The sequence below is a fragment of the Clupea harengus genome, chromosome 11 (genome assembly GCF_900700415.2).
Source record: "Clupea harengus chromosome 11, Ch_v2.0.2, whole genome shotgun sequence".
Lineage (NCBI taxonomy): Eukaryota > Metazoa > Chordata > Actinopteri > Clupeiformes > Clupeidae > Clupea > Clupea harengus.
This window is the reverse complement of record NC_045162.1, coordinates 8,270,235-8,295,234: the sequence shown is the minus strand read 5'-3', so window position 1 is coordinate 8,295,234 and position 25,000 is coordinate 8,270,235. Positions and strand designations below refer to the sequence as shown.

At 42.4% G+C, this 25,000-nt stretch overlaps 4 protein-coding genes and 1 long non-coding RNA gene across 13 annotated transcripts in view; 2 read left to right on the top strand and 3 right to left on the bottom strand.

Moving 5' to 3' along the window:
- adam22 (ADAM metallopeptidase domain 22) overlaps positions 1–5,737 on the bottom strand; it is a 60,849-nt gene extending 55,112 nt beyond the window's left edge. The window contains exons 1-3 of one of the 4 annotated variants that reach the window (XM_031576714.2): positions 5,274–5,737; positions 4,791–4,945; positions 1,050–1,126 (exon numbers count right to left, since the gene is read on the bottom strand). In XM_031576714.2, coding sequence (XP_031432574.1) covers positions 1,050–1,126; positions 4,791–4,945; positions 5,274–5,346 — 305 coding nt within the window. In that variant the 5' untranslated portion in view covers positions 5,347–5,737. The remainder of the gene's footprint in view (positions 1–1,049; positions 1,127–4,790; positions 4,946–5,273) is intronic. The other 3 variants (XM_031576715.2, XM_031576716.2, XM_031576717.2) reach the window with 3 other exon arrangements.
- Positions 1–21,345, top strand: part of LOC116222471 — a 29,765-nt gene extending 8,420 nt beyond the window's left edge. The window contains exon 2 of the long non-coding RNA XR_004164681.1: positions 20,890–21,345. This is a non-coding gene — a long non-coding RNA (uncharacterized LOC116222471). The remainder of the gene's footprint in view (positions 1–20,889) is intronic.
- Positions 7,234–15,568, bottom strand: dbf4 (DBF4 zinc finger). Of its 4 annotated transcripts, none has more exons than XM_031576718.2 (13): positions 15,450–15,568; positions 14,851–14,982; positions 14,600–14,754; positions 13,965–14,147; positions 13,306–13,356; positions 13,044–13,113; positions 12,786–12,865; positions 12,657–12,702; positions 12,277–12,322; positions 10,339–10,446; positions 9,986–10,094; positions 9,781–9,893; positions 7,234–9,490 (listed from the first exon to the last, which is right to left on the bottom strand). In XM_031576718.2, the coding sequence occupies exons 1-13, from the start codon at positions 15,493–15,495 to the stop codon at positions 8,482–8,484; spliced, it is 2,148 nt and encodes a 715-aa protein (XP_031432578.1). In that variant the 5' UTR covers positions 15,496–15,568; the 3' UTR covers positions 7,234–8,481. The 4 variants fall into 4 exon arrangements, with proteins under 4 accessions (XP_031432578.1, XP_031432579.1, XP_031432580.1 ...); XM_031576719.2 differs by lacking the exon at positions 15,450–15,568 and adding an exon at positions 15,243–15,442; XM_031576720.2 differs by lacking the exon at positions 15,450–15,568 and adding an exon at positions 15,087–15,234.
- On the top strand, positions 15,814–20,547 carry slc25a40 (solute carrier family 25 member 40). Its single transcript, XM_012818161.2, has 11 exons — positions 15,814–16,188; positions 16,481–16,582; positions 16,745–16,804; positions 16,893–16,999; positions 17,594–17,661; positions 17,902–18,026; positions 18,324–18,497; positions 18,760–18,869; positions 19,425–19,506; positions 19,955–20,035; positions 20,353–20,547. Exons 2-11 carry the CDS (start codon positions 16,489–16,491, stop codon positions 20,490–20,492), a joined length of 1,041 nt encoding a protein of 346 aa, XP_012673615.1. The 5' UTR covers positions 15,814–16,188; positions 16,481–16,488; the 3' UTR covers positions 20,493–20,547.
- Positions 21,346–23,689: 2,344 nt separating the features above from the next.
- The window catches only part of rundc3b (RUN domain containing 3b), an 18,353-nt gene continuing 17,042 nt past the window's right edge, over positions 23,690–25,000 (bottom strand). For all 3 annotated transcript variants that reach the window (XM_031576721.2, XM_012818163.3, XM_042709048.1), the window contains one exon: positions 23,690–25,000. This exon is cut by the window's right edge and continues 2,407 nt beyond it. The gene's annotated coding sequence lies outside the window, so the exon portion shown is untranslated.

Here is a 25,000-nt window from a genome sequence, read left to right as displayed (position 1 = left end):
AAGTGTGTGTGTGTGTGTGTGTGTGTGTGAGAGAGAGAGAGAGAGAGAGAGATAGAAATATCTTTCCATCAGGAGGAATGTGTGATCGATTGCCGAGTCTGGCAGCTATATAAGAGAGACCTCTCTTCAGCCTTCAACATAAATCAGACACCATTATAAGCATCCCACCGCTCCCAGCACAGACACACACCGACACACACAGACACACACACACACACACACACACACACACACACACACACGAACACTCACACAGACTCACACACAGACTCACACACTATGACCATAAAGGCCCATTCCTACCAGCTATCCACACCGTGCTGAGAACAACGCCCTCATGCCAAGCCACCAAACGCCACAGAGCAGAGTCCATTACGGAGTCCAACTACGGACCTACAAGTGATATAATATTTTGCTCTTCGATCGTGACATCCATTTGAACTTATTATGAATACACAAAAAATCACAAAACTAAATAAAACTAAATCTATGGACACGATTTCGAGAAATCTTTGTTTAAAAAGAAGGACATAAGGACATTTGCGTGAATAAGTTCAAAGGTAAAGAGACCCTTAATTCCCTTCAAAAATCACTGCTAAAGCACCATGCTACATACCATGTGACCCAAAACCGGAGATGGTGTTAATAAAAGCAGTCTGAACTCAGTCTGTGTCTCTGGCCACACTGCTCTTCCTGTTTGTGTATCTGTGACTGCCAGCAGCTTTGCCTGAGACTTTAACACTGAGACAAACACCAGTCTGGACACAGTGCTGATTCTGCAGGCGGACCCAGTCACACCTACGCCCACACTCACACACACACACACACACACACACACACACACACACACACACACACACACCTACGCCCACACTCACACACTGCAACATGGAGTCCGGCAGATGAAGTCAGTCTCTCTCTCTCTCTATCTCTATCTCTCTCTCTCTCTCTCTCTCTCTCTCTCTGGCAGGCATACATGCAGAAACACACACACACACACACACACACACACACACACACACACTTTCAGAGAGGATGGCTCTACTCACTGATTAAGCTCCACATCCAGGATGAACGCTCGTCCGAAGGCGTCGACCTGGAAGCTGGCTTGGGCTACGTGGTTACTCTGAGGAAAAAAAGTCAATACAGGCATGTAAATACACACTGTTCATTCATCACCCACTCACAAAGACATACAGGCATGTAAATACACACTGTTCATTTATAACCCACTCACGAAGACCATCTAATCAAGCAAGCCTGTGTGCTGCTGGATGGAGGACTTGAGACACACTTCAGGTCTAGTTTACGTTTCTCAGTGTTGCAGGGCTGATATATCAGTTTCACTGGTTTGAAGACAAAGTCTGGGCGGTGAGCAGATAGCACTGCTGTGCTCCAGATTTACTGTATTAAGGGCCTGTTATGATTAATCTGCTATGCGACTGCAGGGTTGTATGAGGATAGTTTATTGGGCCATCTGTCTGGTGTTAACTTGTAACAAGCTGACTGTGCTGGGCTGTGAAAAGTGCTCTTCAGCTGTGTTTTGGCCTGTATTATATCCCTTATATTAATAAGCTTACTATCACATAACGTGTTGTTGAGCTGTTAGTTCACTCTCCTTTGCTGTTTTGAGGCTAAACAGCTCCATGTTGTGTTCTGCCCACTGCTGGATCATACCGCTCTGTGCTGAGGTATGCTGTGCTCTCCTGTGCAGGGTTGACCCGTGCCATGCCATGTCGTGGCGAGCCGTGCCGTGTTGTTCGGCGCGGCGCGGCGCTGCGCTGCGCTCGCTGGTGATTAATCAGAGCGGTGTGTAATTTGCTGTGGCTGAGGGCCCATATGGTGAAAGTGTGATTACTCTGCCCCTGGGGTGAGGGCTATTGTGCTCCACCAGTCAAAGTAGGGGAGAGGGGGTGGGGTCCCAACGCCACACTAACATGCTCCCATGGGACCCCCCCTGACCCCCCTCCCCAAAAAAATCCTAAATCTCTCTCTCCCCATACACACACGCACACTCTGGATGCACCATACATAAAAAATGAGCTGAAGAGGGGAAAAGAGATGGTGGGGGGGGGGGGGGGGGGGGGGGAGGAGCCAGAACACCAGAGGAAGGAAAGAGGGAATCCTCTACACTTCACCCATGAATGACCCTCTGATGAAAACTGGCCCAATACACAACCCCCCCCCCCCCACCCCTCTGCTCATCTCACCAGCAATGCTGTTCATGTGTGCCACACCCCACTCATCTATTGTCTAAAAGACAGGGTTCACAGATACACGGTTCCACGTGCTGACTTTTGACATCTCTCAGAAACACGTTCACTGGGGTTTATGAGTAGATATTCAGTCAAAGCATCATCGACAAACATACATAATGGCTCCCCAAGCCTGTAGCGGTGCATTATGTGTAATATTACACGTGCACACACAAGGCACTGCACTGGGAGGAGCTCTGGCAAACACACCTGTCTGTGGCTCAATCATCAAATTATCTCTCATCATCATTATCTAATTATCATCTCTATCTCACACACGCACACACACACACACACACACACACACACACACACACACATAGTCATATTCAGTGACACGAAACCAAAATCCACCCCTTCTTTTATCCACCAATGTAACTACACATTCACACGAGTAAAAGCATGTGCTCATATTTCATTTACAGAGATCACAGGCAGGCAAGTACACCAATTAAAATTCTTCTCAAAATTTTGCTAAATCCTAAAATTGGATGTGGCCAAAGACTCTTCTAGACTCTTCTTTCTATATTGATTCGTGTCTATAAATATCTCTCTGGGTTTTTGTTTTCAAACGTCTCCTCTTTGAGGTGACTTCCAAGCTCACCTGGGCCCTGCCAACGCGGAGCTAAAAACAGACTGAGCGAGGCGATCACAGAGCTCTCCACCTGATTCCAGGTCGACTTCAACATCAGAGAAGTAAAGGAGAAGAAAAAAAAACATTTCAGGCAGAGGACCTTCCTTGATGAAGACATACCCATTGTTACTACATTAATGCCAATTCAGGTGACCCTTATTGACCACTGGATAAAGTTGTACTCAGTCTATACATAGGAAATTGCAGTAGGCCTATATCTTCAGACATTAGACAGCACAGTTGGTCTATTCTATACCTACACGGATTATTCAGTGCGCCCTTGAGTCATATAACACTCACTGAAGAGGCAACAGAGGGACGACTGAAGCTTTGGCTTGGATCTGAATGTGGGGGTAGTGTTACCAAGGAGACACGAGGTCAGATAGGGAGGTGAATGGAGTCACTTGGTGACACTCTCTTTCTCTCTCACTCACACACACACACACACACACACACACACACACACACACACACACACACAACTGGGCAGAATAGCAAAGGTCATCATGTCTAGAGCCTCCTGTGTGGTTTTGCTTTGAAGGCAGTATTTTCTCTCCCAGGCAACAAATATGTGAATGCCAAAAACATCTGGTCTTTTTCCACATCCTTTTTTATACTTTCCTCTCAGAGGAGGATTTGCAAGACTAGTACACACTTAATTGATTTGTTGATTATCCTTATGTCTTAAGGGGAGACATATAGCTATAAAGCATTTACCTTGGACCCCACTGAAAACACTACGACTCAACGTGGGCTAGAGAACTGCTCCTGGAACTACATAACCAGTCTCATTCCCGACAGGACACCACCACAGAAATGACACATTTCTCTACACAGCAACCGCATCCATCACAGCGATCAATATGGCAAACATTAAGTGGAGTCCCAGTCTCAGACAAAGAGTTAAAATCACTCCAACCTCCACCATCTGCGAGTCGGTAATCACAGCCCCCTCCATAAACACATGTGCACGTGTTCAAAACACCTATGATTTGACCACAGTCATACTGTCCCGTACGAAAATAATTGCGAGAGACAAGAGAAGCACATCAACATTAAACTGCTTTTTCTGCTTTGCATTCGAAACTGAGGAACAGCATGCTTCACATAAACTTGTCTGTGAGCTCTGCCGTCCGAATAAAAAACAATCAATTGTTTCTGCACACAGTATTGCTCTTTTAACGCGTACTCTACCGTTGGTGACGACAACGTCATCTCATCTCAGCACGTTGTAGTCCTGAGTGGACTGCATGGGTAGCCTGTTGTCTAATGTCTTCGTCTACCTGACATTCAAATGTTGGCTACTCCACGAGCTCTACGTATGAACTGACAGTGTCAGTGTCAATAGCACGAGTGTCACAAGAAAGTGACACTCTGTTGACTCATTTCATAATTTGTTGTCATCACTCGGCTGGTGTTCTTTTGTTGCACGGGCCCCGGGGCCTCAGTGAGAGCGTATCCTTTGTCTAGCCAGTAGGATTCCCCCTCGCGCCACTGCCAGGATGGTGACTTTTGGCTGGGACGAAAACGATGGAAAATAACATCTCATTTCGAAACAAATGTTTCTGTTCCGAGCGTGTAAGCTGTTCTGACAGTAGACACAATCTCTGCCCAGATGAAAAAAATTATTGTATTTAACCACCCAAATAAATTTGCATCTGAAAGGCATTTCTCACTATTTCACATAGTTCCCTTCTCTGAAGGCGTACCAGTAGGCCTAACGTAGACAACGGGAGCTGTGTTGGGAATGCTCAGACACAAAAACATAAACAACATTTGAATATCCGGACGTCTCCAATAGCAACGGGAACCGTGGGTATCCTCCTGACAGCTCTCCCATACCAATGATTCGGCGGGGACTCTGAGCGGCCACTGGGTAGCCTGCCGAGGCGCGAGCGTACCTGTTTAGAGTCGGAGCTCGCTCTGATCCTTGTGTTGAGAACGTCGTGTGTGGTTTGACTGTAGTTGTCCATACGGTATATTAACCGTAGGGGGACTGTATTTTCTTTACCAAGATACCCACTTCCATCACGCCGAGCCTTATAAAAGGCGTTTTCTGCAATAAGAAAAAGCAATGTTTTTAGTAAATGCGCTATTTCTGTACTTGAAGTAGGCAGTGGCCGGGACACGGTATCGTGCCTGTACCCCAATTACAATTAAAACAACTCGACAAAGATTGTTATGTATTGCATAAAACCAAAGCAAAGGTTATTTTGAATTGTGTCGTTACATGCATATTTTAGGAGCTGTTTACATCTCTAACCCGGGCTTCCGCGCTAGTACCACAACGCTGAGAAATTAGGGCATTCTAATAATTAGCTATAGCATCGCCTCTTGCCTTTATTAATAAACGTAACACACTGCGTGTATCTCAAATGAATTACCGTTTGGGTTGCTGGAATATACGATGTACATCGCTCCACACAGGCACAAGAAGGAAATCCCCAACCGCGACATCGTCTCTGAATCTGCCCGACGAAGCCAATATGCTTCCCAATAATCCAAAAGAAAAAAATCAGAAAATGCAGACCGCTTCGTTGCTAAAGTCGATAAAAGGTTGCACACATAGACGAACGCGCTGTGCTCGTCTCGTTACCGCAATCTCTTGTGTTGGTTGCCATTAGTGATGCGCTTCCAGCCTCTGCATTGAGACGCGGGTTGTATGGAACAGCGAGGCGAGTGCGATTGAACGATTTCAACTCTTTGCCTTCAGAGCCAGAGGATGGAGCAGGAGCCACCTCCTTAAAATACATCAATACCCAGCCGTCTCACTGCGGAGCGAGCCCATACATATATGCATGAGCGGCGGATACAGCGAGATCTACAAGCAAGTGGGATGACGGGTAGTGTAGGCTAGGGATCACTGTGGTGTAGCCAAGGCTCTGTCCTTTCTGCGGAAAATCAATCACAGTCACGTTTGATATACAGCTACAATGACATTTGCTAATCAACCTATTTTTTTCATTGCAAAAATTATTTATGATGTAACCTATACAACGGTTCTACAGGCATCTGCCACACTTTAAGTATTTTTGTCACTGATGGTAGGCTACCTTACTCTTTTGGTGATGTTAAAGGGTTTAAGGGAATATTATGTATCAATCTCTACAGCACACCGTCAGATACAGATGAATAGTGATAATGCAACAAATCAGGAGATTATCCTTTTATTTATTTTAATAAGGTTTGTTAAAAGTGTGATTGAATGGTGTTTGGTCATTTGCACAACAGTGTATTTGCTAGCTATAGCAATGACAATATTTGCGGGGGGGAAACCGTTATAAACGAGTAATGACCGAGGAGGGCTTATAACACCAGTTATGACTATAACACCAGCGACAATTTTCATGAAAAATGGATTTTACAAAATGGACGCTACAGAGCATCAAACCACATGTTGTCAATCCTGGTATAGACACACTAAATATATTCCATTTGTAATCTATTTTTTTAATTCCCTAAGAATACAGTGAGTTCAACTAAAATCTTCATATGAAATCATGAGATAAATGAGAACATTTCTAATAACTGAAAAGAGGCCGTGGACTTGGCACAAAAAAATGGATGTTTCCATAGAATGACTGGTTTGCATTTTTACATGCATTTGGATAAACATGTTTTAATCGAAATCCGAATGTAGAGCATGTATTGGCTCTCAAACGACGTGCGTCATCCACAAGCCTGTTCACCGTATCTGAGCAGGTGTGGGAAAAGATGTCCACGGCGTGGCAGAGTTGGTCTCTTGGAGACTGACCACCGACGTTTCGCACAGTTAAAGGCGAACAAAAGTCTCTACGATTACACTATTCCCATCCACTACATGCGGTGAGTTGTCAGGAATTGTCAGTTACTCTTAAACGTTGCGTCTATTTAGATGTGTTGCCCTATTTAAAACTAATTCAATAGCACCGCATACGGGCCTGAGCTCTTGCGAGGTGGCGTTTCAAATTACTTGGAATTCTTCCACATCAAAACTTATATTATAATGTAAAGGGCCCTCTATATTTCTTAGGACCAGCAGTAGGCCCATGCCTTACCCAATGGGCTATAGAGTTTTGAAATGCATGAAGGGAGACAGGGAAACAAACAAAGATCACAGAGACTTTGCGCATGAAGCAAGTCGCCCCAATTCTTCATGTGTGGCTTAGTGAACCAAGAGTTTGACTGGGGCCTGTGGTTTCCATATTAAGGTTAAGCTTTCTTTGCTAGAGCCTAAAATGTACACAAAATTAGTCTGGAGTAGCATGCACGTAAACCATGACATGAAAACACAAGTATTCCATTTCCTTCATAAAACATTTACACTATTCGTTGCTAATTCTTCTCAATTAGTTCAGGTTCAGAGATTTTGCAGTGGGTTTAATTAAACACTTCCAGTAGCATTTCTACCAGTTTACGTCTTTGAAGAAGCAAACGAGAACCGCAAATCTCCAAGAAATAAAGCGGTCTTTCCTCCCCAAAGAAAAAAACAAACTAAAGAAATAAACATCACAGCAACGCCGATCAAACGAAGAGTAAAACAGCCATCTTAAGGCATTCATAAGTGTCGTGCGACAGCATGCCAGACGGCCTAGATTATACCACTGTAGAATGTCTTCATTTAATGGGGTATGAATATGGAAGCAGGAAATTGTGTTCCCATGCTTTCTGCCATCAATGATTATGTCAACGCCAATACTGAGAATTCTTGTCTGTGATCCCAGCAGTTTCACATTTTTTAGTGTGGTATAATGTGTTATACCAAAACACATTGTTACAGGGTCTATCTAAGCCTGCTCATTTTTGTCACCCAAGTTAAACCGGTCAGAATTAGGGGGGGGGGGACTTTATGCCTTGCCAGTGAATTGCCTCATCTCCAAGAAGCCCTGTGAGGCTGTTCATGTAGGGTATATATACAGTTACTTTTTGGGTGCTATTTTTGTTTGATTGAAACTGATTCTGCCAACATTAAGCAGAAGTTGTGGTGTGTTGAACGCTGAAACATTTCCTGGGCATACAATAATAAGATTAGCAAAACATCTAGTATTGTACATATAGTAACACTGCATACCCAAACCAACCAAGTCAGATCAATGCCCTTTCAAATTAATCACTGATGATAAAATCTGTCAATCTGTGTTTACAGTACTGTTGTATAAACCACAATATGTTGTGTTAATCAAACTATCTCCTCACCTCTGAATAAACATCCCCTTGGTCCCTACATCGCAAATCTTAACACCCTTTTGCAAATCATAATAGACCTTATGACAGAGGTGATTGGAAAACCAGTTACAATACACACATTACTTTTGGATATTCTCAACAGACCACAAGGCTTTAAGAATTCCCTATCATTTAATGTGGACTTCATGTAGGAATACATATTCAAATATGTCCAAAGACAATTAAACACATTTGGTTAAGGCCGGTGTAATTGCCTGTGGTTGAACCTACAGGGGTCGGTGTATCCCTTTCATTGAAGGCTCTTCCAGTTGCTGAAGCATTGAATACGTTTGAAGTCTTCTACAGACCACTTCAATCCCTGTTACCTGCTGCACGGTCCTCAAACTAATTCAGATCCCCCCCCCCATTTCAAACCATCTTTCTCATTTAATCAGCAAAACCTAGGAAGTCCTCCTGCAGGTCATCGCTCTCCTGGAAGAGATGCCACAAGTCCTGCACTTGCTGGGCCGAGCCCCCAGCCTCCTCCTCCACGGTGACTGACCCAGGGGATGGAGGCCGGAGGAGGGACCAGCCTCTCCTCCAGCTCCGTTCAGCCCTGACTCGCCTCCGCAGGGGGCTGAAGGCTTCCGCTGTTCTGAAGTCCGCTGCTGCATCCTCAAGTGCGTTTGGCGTGGGATTCGGGGTGTCTGTGGCATTTTGAGCCTGTACAGACTCGTGGTCCACAAGCCTCTGTTTTGTTTGAGCTAGCTGCTGTCGCTGCCGTCTTGAGACTACAGGCCTGAGAGTTCTAAATGGCTGATGCTCCATGACTTCTACAAGTTTCTCCTGTATTGGGTCCTGCTGTGAGCTTTCTACAGGTTTGACCTGTTTTGACTCCTGCTGTGTGGTGTCTACACATTTGCCTTGTATTGAGTCCTGTTGTCCAGCTCTGTCCTGTTTTGACTCACCTGGTCCACTTAAAGTCACTGTTTCCTCACTAGGCACAGAGCCAAGTGTGTCTGTGTGTTTTTGGTCATTCATAAGACAACTACGCAGAGTAAGTCTTCTCCTCTGATAGGTGTGTCTCAGCTTCCTGCCCTCAACCGGCTGTGGCCCAGAGGTCATTTCCACGGCAGCAGTGTCAGTAACTTTGTCCGAATTTAAAGTGGAGTCGTCGTCCAGAGCCCTCCACAACGTGGGGCAGGACTCCCACTCGAAGGTGCCCCGTTTGACCCTGGAAGATTCCGGAAGACCACAGACCTCCCCTGACGCGTCTCTGTTCGTTCCAGAGAGGGGCTCCCGGCCTCGCTTTCGCAGGGACAAGCGTGATGCGCCCAAGCTCGGCCCCCGTTGCTCTCGTCTTGCGTGTGCTTCTTTTTTGCTTTCTCCGCCTTCCTCTGTTCTGTCTCTCACGACTGGTACACGGATGGGCGAGGTGGCAACACTGCACTTCACCCTAAGGAAAGGGAAAAGAGTTTACCGTCACTCTAACCCTTACTGTTTATAGCTAATGCTTCCAATTAAATGTTCAATACAATCACAAATGTTCATACAACACTATACAACATCTATGTCATTAACTCAGTTCAGCAAGAGGTCACAACCCAAGTTAACATGACTGCTAATCGCATAGTTATGGCCTCTGTGTTGCAACTTTGCACAGATCATTACGTCTATCTGTTTAATTATTCAAGAGATGCTTTGTAATCAACACACTCATTTACACCTCCTAGGACTTAAAGTTACCTCTGTGTTGGTGGCTCCTGTGCAAACACCCAAGGTAACTGTGCTATGAGGGCATCCAGCTTCTGGTACTGATTGCCAGCAACGAACGCCCGGTGCTGTTCTCCTTTCAGATGCTGATGGTGAGAGGTCAGAGGTCAGAGGTCAGATTTCAAATACACTGAAATGTCTTCCTGCTGGGTGCCATTGTGGGAGGATGTGTACTTACCGCTGTGAGTTTGTCGTATTTGACTCCACAGCACTCACAGTATCCTCCCTTTCTCTTCTCTTTAGCCTCTCGCCCTCTGGGTTTGCCTTTACCGGCATGCTTCTCTGGCCTAAATATGCGCGCGCAGACACACACACACACAAACAAACAAACAAACAAAAACACACACACATGTGTGTTATTGTTTACCTCTTTATAAGAAGTAAATTAGGTTATATGTTGAATGCTGGCATGGAAAATGACATGCAAACTCAAACACTGATGTACACTTTTCTATAGGTAATTTTATAATATCTGTGCTATACAAGCCATCCAACTTTAGATTTTTCAGATTAAAGTGCGAATTTTCTCACCCAGGTGTGGAGTCTCTCTTTTGTATTTGGAAAGGGCTGGCAGGCGGGGTTGAAGTTAAGTTACACTCCGGCATCTGGGCCATGTGGAGGTAGTGGGGTCTGAAACGCCTACAACACCCAGAAAGCATTTCAGGATAGACAACTTAGGTGGAAAGTATGCTCCGCGGACATGGTTAGATAGCGATTGCTTTTTAGATAGAGGAGATGATTATGAAACGGTTATGAAGGGGCAACGAAAACTAAAGACCAATAAAAAAAGATTCACACAATGCAGACCTATAGATATATAAATAGATCATATATATAGATCAATTTGTGTGCAGAGAGACTTGTCAACAACACCAAAACTAGTATACTTGAGACACCCGTGTGCACGACGTGTCCACATTGTGCAAAGCCGTGTCCGCAGAAGCATACTTGAGCATTTACAGAGCCATCTAGTGCATTTCAACAGACACTTGGTCTACACATCAAACACCCATAAAGAATATACAGTATAGACTGGGACTCATACAGTGGTATTTCATTTCAGCAGACCAATGGTGCAAGTACGTACTATAAACCAAAACACTATAAACTAATATTAACATGAATAATCAGTGCCAGTGTTTCTGAATGAAGGAAATGTTGCAACTAGGGGTGGGCGATATGGCCAAAATCTTCTATCACGGTATTTGTAATTTTATAATCACGGTTACGGTATATCACAGTTTATTATACGTAGGGTGACCAGATTTGAGTTTGTGAAAAAGAGGACACTTCAGCGGTGGTGAAATGTGTCCACAGACACAGGCTATACAGTATGATCTGATTTATTTATTTATGATCTGTATGATCTGATTTATTTATTGACCCTTAAGAACACTAAGGTGCAGAAACAATACTGCCTCAATAAGCTATTGGCCTAAGCAATAGTGGCCAGTATATGCCTACTTTGTACTGAACGTTTCCATTGAATCTTTAAATAGTAAGATTAAAACAAAGTGCATGTAGTGGCATTTAGTCCAGTGCTTATGTGGCTTTCAGTGGTTCTTTAATGTACTTTCAGAAAATAAATCAAGTGTTAACTTTCTTTTCAATGTTTGTTCATATGTTAACGCAATAATGATGAGAAAAACATTTTCTTATATGGCCACATATTAAAATAAGAAAATTAAGAAGTTGGCAATTAATTACTGTTGTTTTTATATTCAAGGGTTTATGATCTAGGTGGAGTACCAAAACAAGTTTTGTCTCCATGTTACTTCGCGACTGCCCGGTTCTCCCGTGCTCAAAACCGCCCCTGATTAGGCATGACAGTCCTTGCAGGTCATGTGCTTAAAATGTTTACAGGTCTGTAATTTCTTTATATTCACTGCTGCGAAAAAGTAATGACCATCATTGGCAAAGGGGTTTGTGCTTTAATTCACGTCTTTCATATCATATCATTCCGCAAGTAGTCCGGTCATTTAACGTAACTTGAAGTCAGCAAGTAATGGGTTGCTACGCAACACCTGAAACTTGAAAGTTCTATTTGCCTGAAGAACTGTTTTTTCTAAACGGAAATCACGAAACGGCAACAGAATCGTTAAAGAGGTATTTTAGAGGAATGTCTTCTATTGTTTTGGCGAGTAACTGTATAATAAGCGGGATGATGTATAGTTTGGAGGTCATTATCTAAAAATAAATCGATTGGATTTCAAAATAAGAGTATACCGCAGTTGAAACGGTATAGCCAAATCTCTCCCGGTAGACACATTTCTACCGTTGCACGGTATATACCATCATACCGCCCAGCCCTAGTTGCAACCAAGATAATAAAATGGAAGGCAGAATCCCAATCATGATAGACCAAGAATGCTCATCTTCATTGTGTGAAAACCACACACAAACATCAGTAAGTGAATAATTTCAAGTCTCAGCAATTAAGTGAACGATTTGCGGTCTCGGTTTACTTACCTACTTGAGTCCTCCACCTTCACAAAAGGTTTACTGATCCTGCTAGCTGCGAAGAACATGACACAAGACCCATCAGAGAGGCAGCACGACACAGCCTTACACATGAAGCACAACACATTTACACAGATGGCACATTCACAATGCAAGAGTCATACACACATAGCAAAGCACATACACAGACAATACCAATTGTTTCACACAGACACACAGCAGAGTTGTTACACAGACGGTGCACAAACTATAACAAAAACAGCCAAATTTACATAAAAGAGCACAATGTATTTATGACATGTTTCAGCACACATGAAGATACGTATATAGCAATGATGCAGTACCGTAAAAAAATAAAAAGTTTCAAAACATCACAAAAAAAAACTCACCTTTGTGTTTCTGAAGAGAGGTCCTTCCGTAACATGTTGGTTTAACCTATATATTGACAACAGCATTAGCAGTCACATATTATATCATGTAGTGATTTCCAAATGATGTATAGAAGAAAATAGGCCTACATTTTTTTTGCTTGCAGGAGGGTTTGTCTTCTGCTGTGCAGAAATGACAGGTTTCTTCTTCTCAATATATGCCCTCATGTCTGATAAGGAAAATTGATTAATTGCAATGCCTTATTCTGACAAGACCCCTTATGGCACATTTACAATGCAACCCCCCCCCCGCTAAATACAACCATTACACTCTTTACCGTTTGATAATTACACAGTAATACCATTACCCTGCTACATTGTTTAAAATGCTAGCAAGCAGAGATCTACCTTCAAGGTGAAGGATTTTCACTCCCCAATCCAGAGCATTGGACAACATCTTGTTCATCTTAATGCGCCCCTATGGAAAAACACCACACCAGGAGAACCATGAGATGCCATACGCACATTATTACAAAACATTATTCAGTGCGCTGCTCTTGAACAGACATAACACAGCAGGATAGCGTCACCACTTGTATGTATGGTGTGTGTGTGTGTGTGTGTGTGTGTGTGTGTGTGTGTAAAGCTTCAGCCGAGTGGTCTCCCTCACCTGCTCCTTCACCACTTTCTCCACCAAGGACTTCCCTCGGCTGACCCGCACCTGGCAGACAAGAGCAGGCATCTCAGTACAAACACTGGAACCCCCCCTCCCCCTGCACACACACTATACGTATACACAATCAAACAAACCAAAGCAGAGGGACTTTCTGGACAAACGCACTGGTTTACATACATATCCATGCATGCTAAATGTATAACACATTTAGTTTCCCAGTCATTTATTTGTCATTATGAAACCAAGAGGTGAGCAAGTTACATTATGAAACCAAGAGGTGGGCTAACTGACTCAACTCTGAGAGGAGCAAAAGAAAAATCCCTTCCGTGATGACAGAATTGGCTTCCATCATGTAAAAGGCACAGGCTATCCTCCTTCTTCACCCAGACAGTAGACTATACTTCAATTTAATTCATATTCATCCATCAACAGACACACATGGACAAAGTTGTGGATATGGCTGAGAAACGCCCACACAGCTTAAGTTTTCTATTATGCTTATGTTAACTAATTTTTATTTTATTGTATTTTTATAGTTAGTTTCTAATATGTTGGCACTCTGAGATTCTTCTGAATGAAGAGTGCGTTACAAATAAAATTAATTATTACTATTATTATTATAGCTGCATTCAATAGAAACCCAGCACACTCACTGCAACTGTGGGCCCCAGGGAGCTGCTCCTCTGCCCCTCCTTGCTGCTGCTGGGGTGTGGGGAGCTGAGAGTCGCCTCTGGGCTGGGGACCGGAGACTCCCGCACCAGCCGTTGCACATAACGGGCCTCGGGCTTGCTGCTGACCAGATACCTGATGTCTTTGCTGAAGAACTTCTCAACAGTCTGTGATAGATAGAGATAGAGATAGATAAATATGTATGTATGTATGTATGTATGTATGTATGTATGTACTGTATATATATGTATACGTATGTATATATGCACAGATATAATTCGAAACGACAATACTTTTTGCATGTAATTACTGCTTTAGTAGCGAGTAATTACTGCATGGAAATGGTAACACAAACAAGCATATTTCAGAATCCCTAATAAGACCTTACCCCACCACATAATGAATGAGTGTCAATAGTCTTGACACTTAACCCCAGAAGTAAAGAAGATTAAGCGTCTTCATGAGAGCCCTTTTTAATTTGCATTTCACAACTACACTGTGTGACCATTCACACAATTTTCGGTTATTATGGTCCTTCCCAGGGTACTAAACAAAGAGCAACACCTCGCAAGGCAAGAAAAAACCCAAAACATTTAAATACAAAATCATTTAAACTTACTCCTCCAAGCGTTTGGATGTCATTTTCGAGTGTTTCGCTTCGTTTGTTAGACGGTAAATCCAAGTAGAACACCTTTCCAGTTAGAGGTTTGGTACAAGACGTTGTCTGCCGTTTTTCTTGTGTCTTTTTTTGACCATTGTTATCGTGCTTAGAATCTGCAGTAAAACCACACAAATTAAGCAAACATCAAAGCAAAACATTTATAACAATAGTTACCAGTTAGATATCTATATAGGTAGCAAAATAATTACCTTGCGACTTAGACCTTGAAGACCTTGTAGCACTTCTTGGCTTCATTTCAAATAAGTTAACGTTGCTGAAGTTAAAGCTCCATTTTGAAAACAAGATACCGATAGCTATCCATATAGTGTACTCTGAGGCACCTGAATATAAAGAAAATATTTTGACACATTGTATACAAACAGAAACAACGAATTCAATACAAACAAAACCAAATCCAACTGACGACAGTTAACATTAACCATACCTGATACAGTACGGGCAGTCTCTAAACTGCACGCATATAGTATTTTTGGCACGTGCCGACATAAAGTTAAATGTCAAATAGTTACAGAAACTCAGAAAAGCCAGTTCTTTAAAAAATGACTTCTGATGCATATGCACTGCTGGCAAGCTGACTTACATTTCAGAGGCCGTTTAAAACTGATCCTTTTAAACAACAGGAAATAGCTAGCAACCAGCTTCCTATCAACAAACTAGCTAGCCGTCATATTCGCTAGCTAACGTTTTGCTGATTTGAAAAGTAACGTAAACCAGTTTTCTCAGTAGAGAAACTGCCATGTAGAAAGACTTGCAAGCTTTCAAACAAGAAACGCATACAATAACATACATTTAGAAAACGCGCAACTAATTCTGACACCGTTGGAATAATACATGTTACTCCAATTTCACAGTTTGTTGTTTATAACAAACTCCTCAAAGTTGTTTCAGTCATTCCCGCGCCTGAAAACAACTTCCCCACAATGCTTCTAATTTATTACCAAGTCAGATTGGTTTCGGCAGTTTCGACAAAAATGTTACGCTCAATACACTAAAAATATTTGCATCTACGTTTAAACACTATGACATAATTTGTTGCGCATAGGAATGCAATATTATTATGTGCACAAATGGAATTATTTAATTTGAGTACTTAGTATGCCAGTGTTAATATTCGGGTTGGGGACGCATCCCATAGACAGGAATGTGCCGTAATGAACTTGAATTTGCTGTATCCGATTGTGTAAGTGGATGGAAACTAAGTTACAGCTGTCTATACAAAGTGCAATATGGTTATGTAGTCGTGCCTCAGTAATGTACTTGTCAGTGCTTACCTAAGGGTGAAACCTGGAATGCAATTGGAGCCACTTACTGCCATGACAGAACTCGCTGAAAATTCATAGTTTACTCATGTGACATTTGCGATAGCTATGCTAGCTAGCTGTAGTTAATTGACAACCTTATGGAAGAAAGCAATCAGTGTTACGCTGGCTAACTTATTCTGCAACAGTCGGCTGGATGAGGTGCGTCCAAAGGTGGATAACAAGCTAATGGGAACCTAAACATCTAAAAATAACAAATACATTCAGGTAAGAACAAAACTCCATGTGAATGGTATGTTTTATTAAATATAACTTTCAATAGTTGGTTTGAAGTGAGGTGACTTTGCTAGCTACTAGCTTGACATCTACCAGCATGAGTTTAGGTGGCTATCCTTAGCAAAAGTTAAATAGTATTAGTCGGTATAGCTATGAAATGTCATGACCTAATTTTATGATATATATATATATATATATATATATAAATGTTCATAGAGATTCTGTAGACAGTCAAGCTAGTATGAGTAAGTGATAGATATATCTTTTCTTTTTAATGTGGTAGGCATCAAGATGAGTTCCCAAAGTTTTTCGAAGCACTCTGATATCACGCCGTTCCAGCAGATGGTTGCCTCTTGCTCTGGTGCTATACTTACATCGCTATTAGGTAAACTGATGAGACCCTCAACCTCTCAAATGTCAGCCACGCCATTGACTAACCGTAGATGCACGTCAACGGCATTGCAATTTCAGATAAGCCAAGACTATAACCAATAAAGCACACGCTTGTCTTTTTGTTCACATCTATTTGCATTCATGTTTTATGCAGTCACACCCTTGGACGTTGTCAAGATCCGACTTCAGGCACAGAAAACCCCGCTGTTTAAAGGTAAACAGAGAGTCACTGGTCAGTGTTTGCTCCTTCACTGAAAATATAATTTAGGTTAATATACGTTTCATCCTTTTTGCACCCATAGGAAAATGTTTTGTATACTGCAATGGACTCATGGATCACCTTTGCGTATGTGAGAATGGAAATTCAAAAGCATGGTACAAAGCCCCAGGTCAATTCAGTGGAACCCTGGTGAGTGACGAGCAATGGGCGTAGGCCCCATGTCTTGTTGGGGTTGTGTTAAATAGGAGGGTGTTGTCAGTATATACATAGAATATAAGCATGATGGGAGGTCTTTGTTTTAGCATTAATCCCTTTCCCCTAGAACCAATCATAGAACAAGACCAGTCTCTTAGTGTAAAGCAATTATGTTAGATTGGCTTGATCTGCTGACGTTGATTAAGAAAGCGGCAACTGGGTCTTATGACTTTGAGTGAAGGATCCTGATTAATTCCTCATGTGGCAGTACCTGACAGAACTATGTGTGTGATCTAAGCCAAAAGCATAGTGCATAGACACATTTACCAACTTTTGCTAGGGGCCTTTTAAATGGTGTGCAAACATGCAGAACAGCAACCACAGAATGTTAGTCTAGTCTTTTCTAGGCCCAAAAGCAACAATCTGCAATCGGATGGGCTGTTTGTCATGTTGCCAGGATATTGTGGACAGCCACTGAGTGGAACTGTTAGAGATGCTGGCCTAGTGAGCTATATGTATTGTGGTAACACAACAAATGGTCATTTCTCTTTCTCACGTTTATGCGGACCCTTTGTCTTTCTGCTTCAGGATGCATTTATTAAGATTATACGTGGAGAAGGAATGGCATCGTTATGGAGCGGACTTCCACCAACTTTGTAAGCACTCAGGAATGTTTTAGTGTGGCCATGTATTCACAAGTCCTCTTCTCACAGACACACATTTTTTCCCACATTTTCTCCCTTTATAGACACAGAAGTTGCTGTTGTATCCAAATGTTCATATTTTCCTATGTGTGGTGTATCTATGTGAATACCTGCAGACCGACTCAATGAGCAGGCATGTTCTCTGGTGGTACTCAGTTGCACTTGTTAATGTGTGTGTGATGTGTGTTTCAGAGTCATGGCTGTGCCGGCAACGATGATTTATTTCACATGTTATGACCAGCTGTGTGCCATTATGAGGAGCAGAATGGGAGAGAGAGCTGATCTCGCGCCGCTATTGGCTGGAGCCATCGCTCGGGGTAACGTCTGACTTGCAGTGCATTTCATTCATTACATCTGCATTTCTCTAGTCAAATAATGTATGCTTTGGAGGGTGATCAAGCAGCACTATTGAGATACAGTAAATAGAAGAAAACAAAACTTGACGTTAAAAGCTGTAATATCCTTTGGTGAAAGCAGGGCATGAGGAGAGAATGCAAGAGAAAATCCAACTGAGTCATTTTGTTTATATATTGTCTATACACACACAGTTTGTGGTGAAGATCTACTGCATTGTAGCTTCTTGTAAATGTTTTGTTGTTGTTGGTGTGTTGCAGTGGGCTCTGCTACAGTGATCAGCCCACTGGAGTTGATCCGCACAAAGCTGCAGTCAGAGAGGCAGTCCTATAAGGAGCTCAGTGCCGTGATTCGCTCTTCGGTAGTGAATGACGGTTGGCTCTCCCTATGGCGTGGTTGGGGCCCCACCATACTCAGAGATGTCCCATTCTCAGGTATCCCCTGCCCTATACCTCTCTCTTTTGCTCTGCTTTGATTTACCGACGTACGTTTGGACACAAAGGCCTGAAGGCATTTTGTTTGGATATGTTTAAGAATAGTATCAGTTCTTGGTAGAGAACTCATAATGCGACCTATTGCATTATTAATATTGAATAACTTTGTGTGTGTGTGTGTGTGTGTGTGTGTGTGTGTGTGTGTGTGTGTGTGTGTGTGTGTGTGTGTGCGCACACACCTGCATGCTTGCTCTCTCCTCAGCCATGTACTGGTATAACTATGAGAAGGCAAAGGTGTGGCTGTGTGAGTACCATGGCACCAGAGATCCCACATTCACCATCACCTTCATCTCCGGAGCTGTGTCTGGATCAGTGAGTAGCACTTCTGTTCTGGGGGGTGGTGGGTATTGTAGTTCTAGGTCAGGGCCACATTATAAATGTTTCCCTCAAGACCTGGAGAATGGGTTTTATGTTTAGTAAACAGAAAAAGACACAAAGGATACAACAGAGTGGTTGTATTTAGCCTAACAGCTGAATTTATTTGCCTTCCAAAAATAATCCATAGGTTATTCACCAGTAGCATCCAAAGTCATTTTATGGAGGACCGTTGGTAACTGTTTGTTATAGTTGTGCAAGTTTAGTTGGATGGCAGTATGCAGCAACACTCACTGTACTCACTGAGATTCAGTTTACCTTAGAAAGAGGAACTTCAAACCTAATTCATGTGATTTCAAAAGGCTGAATAAACCAAACTCCCGTGTTCACATCTGGCAGCCATTCCTTTGTGCACTAAGCAAAATATAAACTCATATGTTGAGATGACTTGATACGTGATATGGTCTAACATTTCCTTTTTTTACTGTATGTTTGTTTGTTAATGTATTGTGTGTGTGCGTGTGTGTGTTTCTGTGTTTGTTGAATTGGCAGATCGCATCCATTGCCACACTGCCCTTCGACGTAGTGAAAACCAGGAGACAGCTGGAGCTCGGGGAGCTACAGGCTATGAACTGTAGGTTTCAGACAGAGAGACAGATAGATAGACAGACAGACAAATGGACAGACAGACACACACAGCTCTAACGTTTCAGTGGCACTCAGTCTAAAGGTCATTGTGTTCCGTGTTCCATTCCTATTCCACTCATAGCTTGTATCAGGAACAAAATGGTTATTAATCATACACAATGACTTTTAAGATGCATTTGAAAAGTATACATTTGCATTTGAAAGTATTGTGTGTGTGTGTGTGTGTGTGTGTGTGTGTGTGTGTGTTGCCTTCCATTTTTGTATGTTTTTGCATTTTTCATTATTTACCCAGATTTCTTATTGGAGTGCACTTCTACTCATGAATGCTATCCTATATTAAGAATTAGCCTTGCATCAGTATTATGGTGAAGCTATTCACTGTCCGTAATGGTTCCAGTTAACAAGTTGGCCTGATGTGTTGCTCTGTGTGTCAGTGTCTGGCCAGGCATCATCCTCTACACTGCAGGCGATGAGGAGAATAGTAGCCCAGAATGGAGCAGCAGGACTTTTTGCAGGTCAGCATTTTGCTCTTTAGTTATGAACATTTTTAGACAATTTATGGTTCATTTTCGTGTTTTTACTCAATGCAAAATATTTTTTAAGCACACATACTGATATGCAAGCGCACATACTTATTTGTGTGTGTGTGTGTGTGTGAGTGGATGCATATCTTTCTTTTTTAAGCCTCAGTATCCTTTTTTTTTCAACTAAGAAGAAGTCAAGCTTCAGACCGAGTCACCAGCAGGTGTCTCCATAGCCCCCTGACATTAGTGTCTTCCCCACGATCAGTACCTGTTATAATGTTCCTCTCCTCGTCTCCCCTCCTTCTTAGGGTTCATGCCCAGGTTAATCAAGGTGGCCCCGGCCTGTGCCATTATGATCAGCACGTACGAGTACGGCAAAGCCTTCTTCCGCAAGCGCAACCAGGAGAGGGAGAGGGCGCCGGTCACTCTCCACACGAGCAGCTCCTAAGACCAACCGTGACTGTGAGCGACCCCTTTATTTCGGTGCTACATGAGGGGGGGGGGGAAAAGGCTTTGACGAAGTGATTTTTAAATTCCTGCCCAGAGATTGCTAAGGGACTGGGTCCGACTGGGGTCTTGGCTGCTGTACTCATGATGACTGATCCAGAGACCTGTGTCATGTCAGGTGGGAGGATGTGCATAGTCAGAACTGTGTAAACAAACCAGTGGGAGAGACATGAAGAAAGGTTTTAAACTCTGTGCCACCGACATCTCTCCTACCCATCTGAATTGGGGCATTGATAGAGGCAGTGTGTGTGTGTGTGTGTGTGTGTGTGTTTTATTTTGAAATCTAATCACACACACACACACACACACACACAAAATCATCCAACCACGAGCAACAGTTTGTGCACCCGGAGCCAGATCAGTCATCCCTTGGGACTGATTTCATGAATCCAGTGTGTTGATTTAGTAACTCCATTTAATGATGAAATGCCCAATTGCTTGGGTGGTATTGATCTAATCAGAGTGCTCTTGTTTGTTGAAAATTTGGGCAAAAACCAAGTGCATTGTTGTGATTCAGTATTTGCAGCGGTGCCATAACTGAAATGTGAATTATTTAAAAAAAAAAATGTGTGAGTACTGAATAATGTTACCCCAGCAAATGTCTAGAGCCGTCTTGATTGTGGAGAGGTTCCATCTCCCATGATGCACTTTGTTACACTCAGCCATTAGCACAAGAGAGAACACAGTAGGTAATCACTTTTATTTAGAGAGAACATGTTGATCATGCTATTAAAGAGGTAGTATACAAAATGTTAAATGTGTTTTTTTTTTTTTTTTTTAAGATGTAAACTTAATGATAAGATTACACTGTGATGGCATTTTATGGGTTTAAAATAGCAACATGACATCAACTTTTTAAAATCATCCTGAACCTTGCGAGGCCAATGCTGAAGGTACCGTATGTAGTTTTTAGTGGCATCTAGTGGAGAGACTTCTGAATTGCAACCAGCTGAATAGCCTTCCCGTTTGCAAGCGGGTGCGAGTACCTATGGTGGCCATCAAATGCCATAACAACGCGAAAAGCCCTATCTTGAGCCAGTGTTTTGGTTTGTCCGTTCTGGGCTACTTTAGAAACATGGTGTTGCATCATGGCAGACTCCATGGAAAAGGACCCACTCCCTGTGTAGATATGAAGGGCTTGTTCTAAGCTAACGAAAACACAGCGATTCATAGTTACAGGTAATAAATAATACACTAATGAAAACATAATTATGAACACTATATTCCATTTCTACTAATAGATGCCGCTGAAAACTACACACTCTACCTTTAAAGGTCTCTGGCATTAACCATGCCTGCAGTATGATGAAGCTGAGATATGACCCTCAAAGCCATGTGAATTTGTGCTGTCCCTTTTCTGTGCCAAATTGCTGCGCTGGGTCACAGTGACCACTCACAGACCGTCTCAGGAAGCCATGATGTCACTTCAACAACATTATACATATTTAGAAATGTTTTATTTTTTGAAATTATACACCTGATTTTATACTTCTACAGATCCATGCAGTTGGGGGGGGGGGGGGACGGGACTAGAAGCCTCAGTAAAGGAAGGATAGTCATTGAGAAGGCCGCAATCACATGTACATTAGTCAGTGACATTGTTATTGGTCATCTGTTTGTCTTGGTTTTTTAAACTTGTACTCTGTGTGTATGGTAGTACAGCAATTAAAAACCACCTTTGCCAGAGTTATTTGCCTTGGTCTTTTTACATCTGACAGGTTACAGCTAATGGGAATCAACAGAAGAGCCTCTGTATTATTCACTCTTCATATGAGGAAAGATACGTCTGTCTTTGTGCTTACAAAGGATAGGATCGGACTGATTTGGGTTTTTATTTTAAGTAAGAGAAACAGCAATTCGGGCAATTTAGTCCAAACCAATTCGAGTTTAGAAAGTAGATTCTTAGTATGCTAGCAGGAGTTGAGTGTTCTGTCTGTATAGTTGAATGCACACCAGGTTCCTGTCAAGCCATCACACAGTAAGCAGACTACCCACACAGCCCTCTGACCTCATGGAACAACTCACGCTAAACCACAGCATTTCCAACAGGGGAGAAAATTAAACACAGATTGTTTATTCAGATTCAGCCTCTCTGGACAAGGTAGAGATGATACATTCAATGTCAGGAAGGACAACGCAACAGGGAAAACAATCACAGTAAAACCTCAAAATAAAATTGAACGCGAATGAGCACTTAAAAAAATCAATTAAATCATTATAACTGAAGGAGCAGACCAAGTTCTCCACATACAAAATAAAAAAACACGCTTTGGCAGGAATCAGCAACACGCGAGCTATGTCTATTACCGCCCACTTTACGAAGTACACTGCAATACAGTGCATAGTGCAGACTAAGCACTTAGTTCTGTCGCTGATTAGTGTTGTCTCAAATGGAACACTGACAGACGCAAATGTGCGAGCCTTTTACCCATAAATCTGTGCGCCAGCTTCCTCTGGCCAACTGGAAATTTTAAACAAAGATGGCTGACCAAACTCCGCTGACGGCCGTGTTTTGTATGTAAATGTATATCTTTTGGCATTTTCTCGCTTAGATTTTTTAAAAGTTACAGAGAAATAGACACTGTACTATCAGATAACACAGTTATTGTAACCAGCAATAATGGTTGGAGTGATTTGCGAGGCGTCAGTCAGCCAACTTTCCAAACTGAAAAGCTGCCGAAAGGGCTCCGTAGCCAAGATGGCGTCCGACTACTGTCCATCGTTTCACACTGCCATCCAGTTACTTTCAGTGCCCTGCATTCTGCTAGTTCTGTCAGTGTGAACTCCCTAAGCACTGAAAGTCAGTGTTTCAAGTGCACAAGTGCGCGGTAGTAGACATGGCCATGGATTCTAAAACACTTATGATGACTCGTGAGGCCTACATAAACATGCCATAAGTGACTTATAACAGTTCATGACAACACAATAGCAACAGTTAAATGGCAGCATGCAGTGATGTACCAGACAATATCAGATTGTGCAATGGCAATGACATGTAGGCTCTATTCCAAATTAAAGATCAGTTTTTAGAAAAGACTGCAATTGCGCAGTGCAAGAAGTCCAGATCTTCAATGAAGGGCTTAGAATATAAGTGCACTGTGAATAGATCTGACTAGGTGCAACTCTTCATGTTAATTATTGTGTCCATTAGGGGTTTTGGAAGATGCTCAAGAATAACAAACAAGCAAAAAAAAAAACATCTCAACTTGTTTGGGGACTCAAACAAGACACGAGAACTGAACGACGGCAACAGAAATGAGAGCTGAAAATCCACCAAACCACAACAGGGAACAGCCTCTTGCGGTTGTTTTCACTGTATACATTACTGTTTGGATAACCCCTGCTGTCTGCGAGATCTTTGTTTATACTAGTCTCCATCTGGTTAACACATTATCCTACAGGGACCATGCCAAAGCCTCCAGTAGCACTGTGTGTTTGTGAGACAGATGTTGTGCAAGTTATTGTAAGTTATGGTAAATAGGCATAACTAAAAGTCATGCTAAATCATAAGTCCATATGTGTGGCTCTTCCAAATGGCTGGCTGAAGGTTGTGAAGTATGGATTACTGCATCTGTTAAGAGTAATAAGATTGTTTATTTTACCATTCATCTTTTAGCCTTTTTGAGCCAGACATACATTATTACAGTATACTCTCTCTAGACTATATGCCTGCTTGTCTGTCTCAAAGTGCCATAGTCAGGTCATTAAGAGAGACTGTTTATTTTCGTCTATGACTTCCTGTGGACTGATGGACAACTGACTATGACATACCTACTAATAGAATAAGCTGGGTCAGTAGGAGTTATTAAAACAAAAATACATTCACATTACGTTCATTTGTAAACATTTCCTTTCGGTGAGTAAAATGATGAGTCATTTCTCACTGACCCAGCCAAGCTTTTCTAAAAGGCCTCATAATAGTAGCGCTGCTGAGACAAGCAGTAATGAAAGGAACACGCAGCAGAGAGCAAGTCCTCTCCCGTGCAACTCTGTCCTTGAAAGTGAGAGATTTATTTACAGACTTTACAAAACACATGGATCACTTCCTCTTTAAATAATAGTCTTTCTTCCTGACACTTACTGCTGACCCACCCAATGTTGGGTAAATGGCATTAGGTGTGAAATGGTAATGTGCTTGCATGGAGCTACACTGTTCTTACATGCCCACACCTACCCAGTTCAGACATACTGTATATAACCCGTTTAGTCCAACTACAACAGCTCATAAAAATATCAACCCTCACATTCCAGTTCAGTCCAGTTTAATTTGCTCTAGGCTACTGTGTGTGTGTCTTAACAATCTGGCCCAATCATGTTGAAAGTGCAGGTGAATAACAGTGATTACCACTAAGCCAATGAGAAGCCTATGACATCATAGAGGACCCTGGCACTGAGTAAAATCAAAGTGCAAGGCCTATGGATGAAGCGAGCGCTAGCCACAGATATGAA

Excerpts from the sequence above, each read along its gene's own strand:
- dbf4 (XM_031576718.2), bottom strand. The coding sequence starts at position 15,495 with ATGTATTATTCCAACGGTGTCAGAATTAGTTGCGCGTTTTCTAAAT. Across the intron at positions 14,983-15,449 it reads TAGTTGCGCGTTTTCTAAAT|GTGCCTCAGAGTACACTATA; the intron begins GTATGTTATTGT and ends CTTTATATTCAG. Across the intron at positions 9,894-9,985 it reads AATACGACAAACTCACAGCG|CATCTGAAAGGAGAACAGCA; the intron begins GTAAGTACACAT and ends TCTCACCATCAG.
- slc25a40 (XM_012818161.2), top strand. The coding sequence starts at position 16,489 with ATGAGTTCCCAAAGTTTTTCGAAGCACTCTGATATCACGCCGTTCCAG. Across the intron at positions 16,583-16,744 it reads TATACTTACATCGCTATTAG|TCACACCCTTGGACGTTGTC; the intron begins GTAAACTGATGA and ends TGTTTTATGCAG. Across the intron at positions 18,498-18,759 it reads CAGAGATGTCCCATTCTCAG|CCATGTACTGGTATAACTAT; the intron begins GTATCCCCTGCC and ends CTCTCTCCTCAG.